This window comes from Rhinolophus sinicus, chromosome 17, assembly GCF_057876585.1.
Source record: "Rhinolophus sinicus isolate RSI-liver-muscle chromosome 17, RSI-T2T, whole genome shotgun sequence".
In the NCBI taxonomy this organism is placed as follows: Eukaryota; Metazoa; Chordata; class Mammalia; order Chiroptera; family Rhinolophidae; genus Rhinolophus; species Rhinolophus sinicus.
In genome coordinates, this window is record NC_142517.1 from 63,609,786 (window position 1) to 63,623,010 (window position 13,225).

The following is a 13,225-nucleotide window of genomic DNA, read 5'->3' on the forward strand; positions in this document are numbered from 1 at the left end:
GGGTGGGAGCAGGAACACAGGTGGGGGGTGGGAGGAAGAAAGAAGAGGGGTACTTCTCCTGGAGGGAGGGAAGGACAGGGTGAGGCTGCTAGCAAACGCTGGAGTCAAGACCTTTCCAGCAAAGCTGAGCTGCAGCCACCTTTCCTCTAGGAAATCCACAGTTGAACCCAAAGTAGCCTTCCCCACGCTGGCTGGTCTTCCGGGCCCTGCGCCCACTTTCTCGAGTTCTGGCTACAGTGACCTCGGGTTGTGGGGATCCCTCTGCACCTCCAGCCATCTATCTGCCGTGGGGGGCGGCTCGGCTCCCCAGGCTGCGGTGGGGGTGTAGGGCACCGCCGCAGCCCGCTGGAGCTGCGCAAGCCAGCAGCCTCTCCCGGGGGTGGGGTTTCAGCTCCCCCCCAACACACACATCCTCTGCCTTTGTTGCAATGTCCCCCATAATACCCCCTCTCTGCCTGTGCCTCCATGTCCTGGGGGCTGGGCCGGCAGCGGGGTTCGGGCGGCGCCAGGACGCACGCGGGCTCCCGAGAGCCAGGGATAGGGAGGAGGGAGCGGAGCCGGGAGCCGCGGGGCTGCTGCTGCAGAAGGGGGAGGAGAATGGGGAGGAGCTGGGGGGGCAGGCTGTCCGGGAAGGAGGGGTCTTAAGGGGCGGCGAGCCCAGGTCAGATTTCCTTCTAGGCAGGCAGGCGATCGGCGAACCTCCCACCTTAGAGCTTGCTGTAGCCACCCTGCCCCGCGCCCTCCGGAGACCGGGAAGGGGCCATGGTGAGATCTCCGTGCGGGACGCGGAGCTGAGCGTGGTGGCCGGGCCCCTCGGGGCGGCCGAGGGTGGCTGGGCCGAGGGGGCGAGCCTGCAGGACCCGAGGAAGTTTCCGGGGTCGGCGCGGGGCCGGGTGCCTTCAGTCTCGCTCTTGTCTCTTCGCAGATGTGGACACGCTGGCTCGCGCTCGTGCTGGTGGTGGTCGCCTGGGTCCACGCCGAGGTAGGTGAGCGGCTGAGGAGGTCCGAACTCGGGCTCGCGGGCCACTGGGGTGTGCGGGTGGGGCGGGCGGTGGTGCGTCCCAGGGATGCTCTCCCGTGAGACTAGGAGTTTCTGAACGTGGGGTGAGGGGGCGCTCCGAGAAGGAATGCTACTTACGAAACTTGAACCTCAAAATCACGAAAAGAAGTTTGGGCCGTAAGCGGGAGCCCCACCGTGGCTAATATGGAGGGAGAGTGGGGAGGGGGAGAGCGGACTAGCTGGGCCGTTTGGGACGGAGGCGGCGACAAGAGCAGCAGCTGAGTTCAAAAAGGCGCCTTGAGTTTTTTCTTTTACTTAAGAGGAAATCGAGAAGAATTAGGGACTTTTCCTTTCCGAGTCTGTCTCCTCGGGTTGGGGGTGGGGGCGGGACACTCCCCACAAAATACTAAGAGTTTTCTTTTAAGGCGGAATAAAGTTTTTTCTCTTTTGTAAAGTGAGATTATAATTCCCTGAATTGTCTTCTTCCTTTGTAAAGTGCCCCGGATTTTGTGTTATCAGGGCCATATAACGGCCTTGTAAAATCTCCAAATTTCCCTTAAACTAGCATTGCGCAAGTCTGAGCCGTCCATTGCTCTGCTCCTGGAGGGCTTGGCGTTTTCAGTCGCAGTATATCAGTGCTTTTTTTTGGTAATGTTTTTCTTTTCAACTCCAGTGACCTTCCTGAGACACTACAAACAAACCAACAAACCCGTTCACTCACAAGCCCCTCCATTAACTCAAAGGTTTATGGACAGAAAATAAACAATTCTAAATTCCCTGGGCACTAGTCTCCAGAAAAGTGAGGTCAGAAACCAAACATTTGATAATTATGGCAGGAAATGTGGAAGGAATTAAAAAGCATGAGGGAGAAGAAATGGAATGTACATTACAAAAGAAATAGTTCCCTAGTGGGTGGTTATTCTCCCACTTTGAATTTTTTTTCTTCATATTACAGTTTAGCCCCACCCTTAGCACCACGCAGTTTGACTCTGCCCAGAAAAATCATAAAAGCATGCAAGGTCTTAAAGATTGAAAAAATATACACATTATACTGAACTCTCATTTAATTTACTATTACAGTGTTGATTGAACTGGAAACATGGGCTGTTTTAAAATGAAATAAAAAATAGCCAAAATTTATTGGATATCTACTTTGCATTATAATAAAACTCCATTTTAATGATGAGGAAACTGAGTCATAGAGGTTACATAATTTGTCCAGTGCCCTAAACTGCTAGATGGTAGGGGTAGGATTTGAACCCAGTCTAGCATCACACCCCAGGCTCTTAGCCTGCGAAGGACCTCACATAATTGCTATGTACTTATTGTATAGCAGATATTGGGCTGCATGCATCATTTCTTTTAAAGCTTCTCCAATTTTGCAAGGTTTGTTTTGTTATCCCCATTTTACAGAGGAAGAAACAGATTTAGGGAGATTAGGTAACTTGCCCCAGGTCATATAGCTAGTTAATTCTGAAGAAAGATCTGAACCCAGCTCCCTCTGCCTTTGGAGCCCATCTTGAAACCCAGATCAGCTTCTCAAGCATTTTGTTTGCCAAGATTTGAATTTGCGGGAGTATCCCTCTTCACTGGCTGATTAAGCCCTGGCTAAGGAACGCTCTTCCTTCCCTGCTGTGGCCCTCAAAAGGCAGCTGCAGTCCAGTGATGGATGAGGGAATTCCTGGTTGGTTTTATGGCAGGTTTAGGAATTGCCCTCTAGTGTGTGAAATCTCTCTATGAACTGGAATGCAAATGTGAGGTGAGAGGAGGCTATGGGTTCTGTCTTCACAAGGCTGTGTGGCTGGCCCAAGGTCCTGGATCTTTTCTAGGCAGCCTATGCCACACTCCCTCCCTGGTGCATTGCTGGGAAAAGCTTAGCTTTCAAGGAAGTTCCCTCAGCAGTAATTTCCTGCTTCAGGTGGAACAGAGAGTACTCTCACGGAATTCCCAGGCAAAATCCATGGGGAAAGAGGCAAAATCAAGAAGTGCTGAGATATGAATGAAAACTGAGGAAGTTGGTGTAGAAAGAAGGCTGTCAGCTCAGGGTATGTGAGGAGTGAGGACTAGGTATGATCTAGGTTATGTTTCATGACTCCAGATTATTAAGGATTATCTTTTAATCAATCCAGTCTCTTGGTGTCTGGCCCTAGTAACATTCAGCAAGTTTTTAACCCATGTTTTAATAATATACCTTCAATTATTAATTAAAAGGTGAATTAACCGTAACAATTTAGATATTCTTTTAAGCATTTTATCATGCAGTTAACAGTGCTTGCGGTAGAATTTTTTCCCCTTGTTAGTTATAGCAACATATAGCAAACAAAGCCACATAATGATATTTACAGGGTTTATTGACGTGAATTCACTTTCGTGGACTTCAGGGCTAAAATTGTACAAATATTGTTGAACTTTTTAAAAATGAAATTTAGAAAATAAACTGAATTTTCTTGGTGCTTTGTGGTTGAATACAAACACAAGGACTCAACTCAGCATATTTCTTTAAAGTGTGTTGCCTGACAAATCACATTGCTATTTGAAGAAACCAAGCCTTTGGAATATTAGACCCTCAGCATCAGAGGTGTCCCAAACTTGGGAAAAGGTGGTTGTCATCATTATTAATGCCGGTCTATAAATCCTGTTTGGTTAGATTCAAGAATCTAGCAACAAACCTCATTAAGGAAGGTGTTATAGGTTGAATGTTTCCCATGGTCTCTTACTTACTTGGCACCTCCTGGTTGCTTTTTTGATTGCTTCTTCTCTTTATCACTTTCTCTTTTAATTCTCCATCACCACCTGAGCTCACACCCATGCACTCTATTTAGACTCTGCTTGAAAGGCATCTCTTGATGAGCATATATTAGCATCTGGTATGGATGAGGATTGGGGGTCACAGCAGCAGAGGGAGTGCTTCAACTAACAATTGCACAGCTACCCTTTTCTAGATTCTGTTGGGAGGGGGTTGTGTGGGTCTCCTCACTCTCCCTCACCCATCCCCCTCCCACTGAGAATTACTGTAGTCGACATGAGAGCCATTGACATGTGGCCAGTGGCTCACACGTTGAGAACCCTGGCATTAGTGCATGTGCCCTTGAATCTCAGTAGATGCGTTTGAGTTCACTCCAGCATGGCAGACTGGTGGGGACCCTGTGGCCCAACCGCCTGGTTTTGAAAGACAGCTTTGACAAGTGCCCGGGCACATTCCCACTCTCCCTTGGTGGTTGATTCTGCTGGAACTCTGATTCCCAGCATTCCAGGTCTATATAGTCATCATGATAAGTCACGTAAGTACAGGGAACTGATTCACAGATCAGAACACTCATTCCAGCCAGGGAATACTTGACCCACGAACTGTAAGTGCATTCATTATTTAACATAATAGTAACAAGGACAGGAACAATTTTACAGACAGACAAGAAGATTATTAGGGCATTGTCATGCAGGGCGGCCTGCAGGGTCTCAGCTCCCGCTCCCCACATAACAACTCAGAACATGGTGAGGCCAAACAGGAACACCCATGGAGCCATAGATAGGGGAGTCATACCATTATATTCTCACTGGCAGCATCCGCCTCTCTGCAATCCGCTCTTGCTAGCTCAGCCACCATCTTCTTGCTAGCCCCCATTTGCTGCTAGCGTAGCCACAGCAGTTATATTAGTGGCCAGTGGCTCACTGGTTACAGCTGACGGCCAACTAGCCACAGCTGACGGCCATCTACTACCTGAGCCAGCACCCCTCCACATGAGGCCGAGAGCCTGGAAACTGCTCTCTGGGGCTCTGTCCCCACAGGCATTGTCCCTCTAAAGCCAGATTTCTTAACCTGACTTATACCCTATTATCAATTTTGTTGGCCAATGTAGGGTCTCTTCCATATTCTTTAGAATTACTCAAATGGTGGATTCAGGCAGGCCTAGAGTCTGGCCCACATCTGACTTCTTGGAACTATAGGAAAACTAGGGTTTTAATATCCATCTTGTACATTAACCACTAAAATAATCTCTTGTTTGTTTATCCTTTGGCAAATAAACTACTTGCTGTGATTATAAAGACTATTGTTGGAAATTAGGATGTTAAAACATAGTAGGACTCTGCTGAATAGCCAAAACAGATGGATAAGTGTCCTGCAAATTGAGGCCCTGACCATTGAAAATGTCTTTAGAAGGAGGACATGTTACAATTCCCATAGAAGTCTCTGGATTGGGTGATGGAAAGCAGGAGTCAGTTCCCAGGCTCAGAGGAGCTAGTTGGGGAGGAGCTGTGAGGTGGAGAAGATCGAGTGCGTGGGCTGCAGTGGATGTAATGTCCCAAAGAAGAAAATAAAGACAGTGAGGCATGAAGGCGTGTTTCCAGGAGAGTGGAGAAAGTAAAGGATGAGCTGTAAATACCAGTGGTCATGAATGGAGAATTGGAAATGTCACAGTAGCTTTTTCCTACTCTTCTTCAAATAACTGGACATCCAGACATAAAATTTCCAGCAGCCACAAATAGTATTAGTTTAATGATACCAGATATTATAGGATTGAAAAAGTACTTACATTTAGATGGGTTCATTTTGTAAGCCAGGTGATTAATGTCCTGTAGGTTAAGTGCATACTTTCCTCTAAAGTGCTATCTTCTGACGCCTGTGACTTTGGTGCAGGGTCCTTTCTCCAGGATTAAGGGCACGGCCTTCCTTTCATGGTGCCCGTCAGGCAGTATTCTTTCTACAGGCTGAGCACACCCTACACACAGGGCAGAGTCATGCATGAAGTACAAGACATCGTCTCTGCCTTCAGGTTGTTTGCAATCTAATGGGGGCCAGGCGTTTTCAACTGTGGCAGCTATAATGTATATTTTTATAACTAGATGGTGAAACAAGTATCTTTCCAATTATTGTTATTGCTTTTTAAAATATTAACATAGGGCTTCTCTTGATTTTTAAAGTTCTTTTACATTAGTAAATGTAATGTCTAGCTTGATGAACTTTTACATATGGATACACCCAGGTAGCCACCACCCAACCAAAGCTGAGGGAGTCGTTGCAGAAAAGAGGCTAAGAACTCAGGGTTAAAATGGAAAAAGGGAAGAGTAGTTATGATTAAGGTTACATTTCATTAGTCAACAATCATTATGGTGTAATTAGTTCAATCTCTTGATGTGTGACCTAGTAATAGTGTTTAATTCATTTTTAACTATTGTAAACCTTTAATAATTAATGAAAAGGTAAATTAACCCTATCAATATGAGATTTGCAAGTTGAATATTATTGTAAGCATTTTATCTTCTACTTAACAGTGCCTGCAGTAGAAAACTGTTTTCTTTTTTAGCTACAAGGACATATAGCAAACAGTTAAATATATTCTTCATTGACATGACTCCATTTCAGCAAATTTTGGATCAGCTTTGGGGAAGCTGACTTGACTACTTTGCAGTTGGATATTCCAAAGCTCAATATAATCTATACTGAAAAATGAAATCAAGGAAAGAAACTCAAATAATTCTATTTGACCACTTTGCCCTGGTCATTTTTACTTTTAAAGGGACTCTACGTAAGATGACTATAAAATTATTTATAATAGGTAAGAACTTAAAACCTATTATTAATACATATCCAAAAATAGAAGAGTTAAGAGTTAACAGCAATATGTGCTACTAACAGTTATGTTTACAAAAATTTGTAAAGCTCTGGCAAATTATTATGATCTAATTTAAAAAGCAGAATATCCCTCACTCTAATGTTTTATCTTCACAACTGTGTGAAAATTTATACAAAAGTATAACAAAATGTCTTGAAATCCATCATGAGGATTCTTCTGACCCCTCTCCTTTTTCAAGAGTAATTTACCCTCTTCATATATGCTATTTTAGTTAAATAAAGTTAATATGTTATTTTCTGATAAAATATGAAAATATGCTCATAAAAAGATTATAGAATATAGAAAAGACTAGAGCAAATAATTAAATTACCAATAATCCCACAACCTAAAGATAAAACAGCCCTTCATCTGTCCTTTCAGAGAAATCAGTCAACAGATGTGTGTGATGAGCCTACTAACACTGTAGACAATAAAAATAAGTACCTTCCAACACAATGCAATAAATAACCTGCCGAGATAGCACAAACATGGCACGCATGTCACCACCACCCTCTCCCTTACCCATGACAGACATTGCTAATCAACCATAGAATTCTTTCCTTATGAGCCTGGGGGAGGTTTGAAAATCCTTCTCCGCAATGTTCTAGGTAGCCACTAGCAATCAATTGGTCTGTACATGAGATGAAAGTTTGTCTGATGGTGGAGCGAAGGTAGAATGGCCACCATAATGAGAAGGTATCTTCAGACCAAAAGAACGAATTAGGCAACTCCACAGAGTACAACAGAATTTATTTTAAGGTGATTTACTTATGGGAAGATTGGGTTGGAGCAGAAAAGACCCAGTAATCTATGCCGATTATTCTCCACTAATAGACGCCTGTTACAGTACTTTTTTTTATAGTATAACTCAGGTATTAATGATTGACAAAACAAAGGGACAAATAATGTAGTAGCACCAGGGGCCATACCTCCTGGTGGTGGTGTGATAGATGATTACTTATAATCGATACTATTGCCCCTTTGATGTTTATCTCAGTTGTTATGCCATTCCAGATATGACTAACAAAATTATTTATGGCTACATTTTAAGAAACACATAATCATCAACTAGAAATCTTTGATAGGCTTGCCACGGACAGTGAGGCTGGTCAAAGGTCACAGTATGAAACTTAAAAATGAAATGAAATTTGGGACACAGAGGAGTTGGTTTTGTTCATATCTATATCAATACAGAGATATTTTCCATTACTACTAGAAAAGTCAATACAATTTGACAAACATTGGTGTACCTTTAGCCAAAATTAAGGTGATTAGAAGGCAGAGTTTGGGACTGTGACATGGGGTTATAGGTGATAGGACCAGAGTAGAAAATGGATGAAAACAGCACTTCATTCCTAGCCCAGGCTTCTAAGTTCTTTTAATGAATTTGAACACCTTGAAGTAAGGCCATCAACAAAAATACGATAATGAGAATTTTCGTGGCTGTTCTGATGGAGTCAACAGTCGCTCTTGTTAAGGCTCTAAGAGCTGCTGCTATCATAGATAACAGCTTCTGCCTTAGCAGCCATCAGGCAATAACCTGCTAATAGAAAGCTCTTTGGGTAGTTGGAATTCCAAATATATCCTATAAATCTACATTTTCTGCTGTGGTTGGAGGATTTCCATGTAATCTCTTCACTGACTTTTTATATGCTCATTTGGAAGCCATCACCAATAAGCTATTCCCAGGATTAAGTCTGAATTTATGACCCTTAAAATGTCCCCTGAATACTCCTCGACACTATTTGTGACCAATTAAGCTGTTGCAAAAACAAGTCATGTGACACATGGTAAAAGCCATGACATGTTGCAGGGCTCAATTTATACATGTGTATTTCACGGGATCTTGGCTTGAATTGATGTAGGGAAGAATGTCTTTTTGTCTTTCCTTTTCTTTGTGTTCAAGATTTAAAATCCTTGTGTCTGAGGCAAAATTTGTCTTACTCCCCCACAGTCGTTCCTTCTATCCTTCAATGGTAGTAAATGAGTGTAAATTATTAATCTACAAAAGTGTCAGACATTACGCTAGTCATTTTGCACAAATGCAAATGAATCATTTGGAATTAAAATGCATACCATACGTGGAAAGACTAGGGACCTGAACACTAGCGTGCTGAAAAATGGACCGGTTCCTATGGTCTGCTGCTAGTCACACAGCACTCTAAAGCTTGTTGACTGACGCCTCGGATTCACCACACTCGAGTGAAGTAAGCTCCTGCAGAGGAAACCCCAAGTCCAGCGAGTCTGCATGGACTTGTGCACCCACTGAAAACTTAAAATTACTCTTAAAAAAAAAAAAGAAAAGGAGCAGACAAACTAAGAGGGACAGGGGAGGTTGTAAAAGGTTTGTGAAAAAAATCTTCAGAGAGTTCACATATGGTTAAGCGAAATATGATTAATTAAGTAAATCTGAATATCAAAAGTAAGCTGGTGCAAGATTAGAGTTACGTTTTCCCTTTCTGCTAAGTAAGACTGTTAGACTGTTGGTCTGCTACTGATACTATGGAAAAGTTTTCTGCCAACAAATAATTAAATAATAAAAATAAAAGGCACACCATATAGGTCCGTCCCTATTCTGCAGGAGCTGCTACCACCATAGGTACTGTACAGCTCAAATGCACCTGTACAGTAGGCCAAATCTATGGCTTTCGCAGAAGTTACCACCCCCTTCCCCACCTCTTGCCACTGGTTCAGAAAACCCTGTAATGCGACAGTGGGATGAATGGCTTCTCAGAATTTGAGAGGCTCCACTAGAGTTGCTGGGGCCATTTAAGCCTGTCCACCTTGACCACTTGACCAGTCTGTCCAGTAGGGGTTAGTTTTTTTGTGTGTGGAATTTATCTAAAATTGTGTCTGTTCCTGGAGTGCTGGTGCTTTTCTCTGATTTCCCATTTTTGTGTCACTCGAGCCTCCCACTCTGTTCCTTTCTTCCTTCTCTTCTCTCATTCTCATATCTGGGTGTTTCCAACTCTTTTCTTTTACATGGACCTTCTTACAGAACTTTCTCATTTTTTAAGAAGGACCTTATAAAACAATGAAAGAGTCCTTGACTTAGAATTCCTGCTCTGCCCCTTTCTTGCTTTTTAAAAGCCATCTAATGTCTGTGACTACAGATTCAGTTAAGAGCGAGGGCATTGGGGTAGTGGAGTGGGTTTGAATTCTGGTGTCGTCTGGCTGTGAGACCTTGTGCAAGTTACTTAACCTCCCTGAGCTCACGTCCCTCATCTGTAAAATGGGAATAATGGCTATCTCTCTGCCTGTCTATCCAATTCAATTATGGAAACGATTTCCTCTACTTATGGCTCATAATCAACACCAAACATCCGCAAAAGATGAAGTCCCTCTCACCAGTCCTTACTAGGCACTGGCAATGTTTTTAGTGTGTTATGATTTCAACAACAGAATTCTCAATTTACACATTAACATCCTCTTGGCATTGTCTGTATTTGTACAACCTGCGGTGCTGGCTCAGGTGGTTACTCTGTTTACTGATTTATCCTTGAAAGGAAGTATAGGATAATGGTTTGGCACTCAGGCCTTGAAGCTAGATTACTGAAAATCTAGTACTGCCCTTATAGCCCTAGGACCTTGGGGAAGTTACTTAACCTCTCTGGGCCTATTTCCTCATCTAAAAACTGGGCCTACTAAAGAGTATTTACCCCATAGGTTAATTGTAAGAATCAAACAAGCTATTACATGTAAAGCAATTAGAAAAGTGGTTCAGAACATTGAGTGCAGTAAGTGTTAGCTATTATTATCATTCTTGTGGCGTCTCTATTTATTGGAAGACTTCCAAAAGCCATAGTGTGTGTGTGTGTGTGTGTACGTGTATGTGTGTGTGTGTGTGTGTGTGTGTGTGTGTGTGTGCTCATGGCTTGCAGAAACCCCCTTGCCCCTTTTACTGTCTCCAGAGATTAAAGATTACCTTCTTTTTAAAAGACAACTGGGATATTTATTTCAGTGGGTGCCCAAAATTCATATCAGAACCCTTCTTCTGTTGAGCCAATCTTGCGTTCAGACTTCTAGATAGTGTTTCTTCTGTGAAGCCACAACCCTATCATTCCTCCAGGAAAAGAATTAAATACATACTCATTGAGCACCTCCTTTGAAATGGAGTGAACGAGAGAGAGAACTGGAAAGGGAAGGCGAGTGAAAAAAGGCAAAGAGAGGTGATCAAACCCCTCTGAAATTTTTCCACATTCAGTTTTTCACTCTCTTAAATCCCTCCTTAGAAGAAGGAGGTGATGAGGAGATCCAAGATGGAGCAGTATATAAATGCTGTGTTTGCCTTATCCCGTGAACACATCAAATTTACAACTAAATTATAGAACAATCAACCTGGAGAACCATCTGACATCTAGCTGATGTCAGATGAATCTGTTCAGATATCTAGCTGAACAGAAGTTTTATAACTAAAGATATAAAGAAGTCACATCGAGACTGGTAGGAGGGGCAGAGTGCAAAATGAGCTGGTCCCATACCCACATGTAGCGGTTGAAAATCAAGAGAGATATCTCAGCCACAGATGTTTCCCATGAAAGAGAGAAGGACCCCAGCCGCCTACACCAAGCTCCCCAGCCCGGAGTACTGGTGCTGGGAAGAGGATCCCCCCACAACATCTGGCTGTGAAAAACAGTGGGGATTCTGACCGTCCCAGATGGAAAGCTGCGGGAAACCCAGATGTCCTCTTAAACAGCCCGTTCACAGACTCCCTGAAAGGCACTCACCTTGGGCTCTGGTGGAGGGACAGTTACTCTGGATGCATCGGAGACATACAGGGGCCAACTGAGGTATGTGGCTTTGAGGGGAGGAGTGAAGGGACAGTCGGCATTTTCCCTGTGTAAGGTCCTTCTTCCCTGCAGCCAGTAGGCAGGTGCCATCTTTCCTGTGTTGAACCCGCCCCCAGCACAGCCAAATCTGAATCTGATTGTCCTGGTGAGCTCAACTGCTCTGCTCTGCTCTGCTGATTCACTGGGACCCCACCCTACCCAACTACCCCAACTCCAGAGGCACTTTCTTCTTGACCAGCCAGCCCCACCCACATTACACTCTTTCTTGGAACACTATCAGAATCTGGCAAGCCTCTGGCAGGCAGCAACTGGCCTCGGTGTGCTCTGAGACTTTTGCTGAGTAGCTGCAGGCTCCGTACTGGCACCAAACCAGAATTTACATTAACCTGGTGACCACAACTCTTCCCACTGAAGTGACTCTCTGAAACACTGCCTCACCCAACTTGCATACCGCATGAGACTTTATCAATGACAGAACCTTAAGGGAGCCAGCAGGTGGCAGCAGGTCTCAGGGTGTCCTGGCTTTTTGTGGAGCTACTCCAGGCCCTGGTACTGGTGGCAACTGTTCTTGGTTCATAGCATGGACTCTCTCATGTGCCTCTAGGTACAGCATAGGCAGTGACCAACTGTGGATTGCTTTGTAGCTCCTACCAGGTAGTCCCTGGCCAGTCATAGGCAGTGGGTGACCTGGGCCTGCACCAGAGCCCCTTTCAAGGGGCTCCAGAACCAACATACTTGAAGACTGGCTTTCAAACCACAGCAGAGCACCACCCAATTAACTTCACAAGCAGCACACACAAAGGGTGGTCTCAACAGGCACCAGAGCCCACTGGGACGAATACTGCTCCATGGGGTTAGCGTCCCACACAGCAGCCCATAATCTGTGGACATGGTTAAACCTCACAGCCAGTCAGCCTGAGGGTTAATACCACCCACTGACATGCCAACAACAAGCAAGGCTCAACTATAACAGGAGGGCACACACAACCGACACAAGGGACATTCCTGGAGCACCAGGCTCAGGTGACCAGGGAGACTGTGCCCCTCACCCCCACAAGACACCTACTACATAAGGCCGCCTGGCAAGACTGGGAGGCATAGCAGCTCTACTTAATAAATAGAAACAAACACAGGGAGACAGCCAAAATGAGGAAACAAAGAACTATGTCCCAAATGAAAGAACAGGAGAAAACTCCTGAAAAAGAATTAAATAAAATGAAGGCAAGCAACCTACCAGAGACAGAGTTCAAAACAATGGTTATAAGGATGCTCAAGGAACTTAGTGAGAACTTCAACAAAGAGATAGCAAGCATTAAAAAGGACATAGAAACCATAAAAAAGAATCAGTCAGAAGTGAAGAATATAATAACTGAAATGAAGAATGCACTAAAAGGAATCACCAAGCGACCTGATGAAGTAAAGGATCAAATCAGTGATTTGGAAGACACGGTAGCATAAAACACCCAGTTAGAACAGCAAAAAGAAAAAAGAATCCCCCCCCACCTCAAAAAATGAGGATAGTTTAAGAGACCTCTGGGACAACATCAAGTGTAACAGCTTTCGCATTATAGGGGTACCAGAAGGAGAAGAGAGAAAGCAAGGGATTGAGAATTTATTTGAAGAAATAATGACTGAAAACTTTCCTAACCTGGCGAAGGAAATAAACACAAGCCCAGGAAGCACAGAGGGTTCCAAAAACAATGAACCTAAACAGGCCCACACCAGGACACATTATAATTAAAATGGGAAAGTTAAAAATAAAGAGAATCCTAAAAGCAGCAAGAGGAAAGCAGTTAATTACGTATAAGGGTGATCCCATAAGA

The 13,225-nt window shown here is 44.0% G+C and overlaps 1 protein-coding gene across 1 annotated transcript in view; it reads left to right on the forward strand.

The window, feature by feature from the left end:
- Positions 1 to 625: 625 nt before the first annotated feature.
- FSTL1 (follistatin like 1) overlaps positions 626 to 13,225 on the forward strand; it is a 56,844-nt gene continuing 44,244 nt past the window's right edge. Inside the window, exons 1-2 of the mRNA XM_019729648.2 lie at positions 626 to 765; positions 926 to 982. Of these exons, the coding sequence (XP_019585207.2) occupies positions 763 to 765; positions 926 to 982 (60 nt within the window). The 5' untranslated portion in view covers positions 626 to 762. The remainder of the gene's footprint in view (positions 766 to 925; positions 983 to 13,225) is intronic.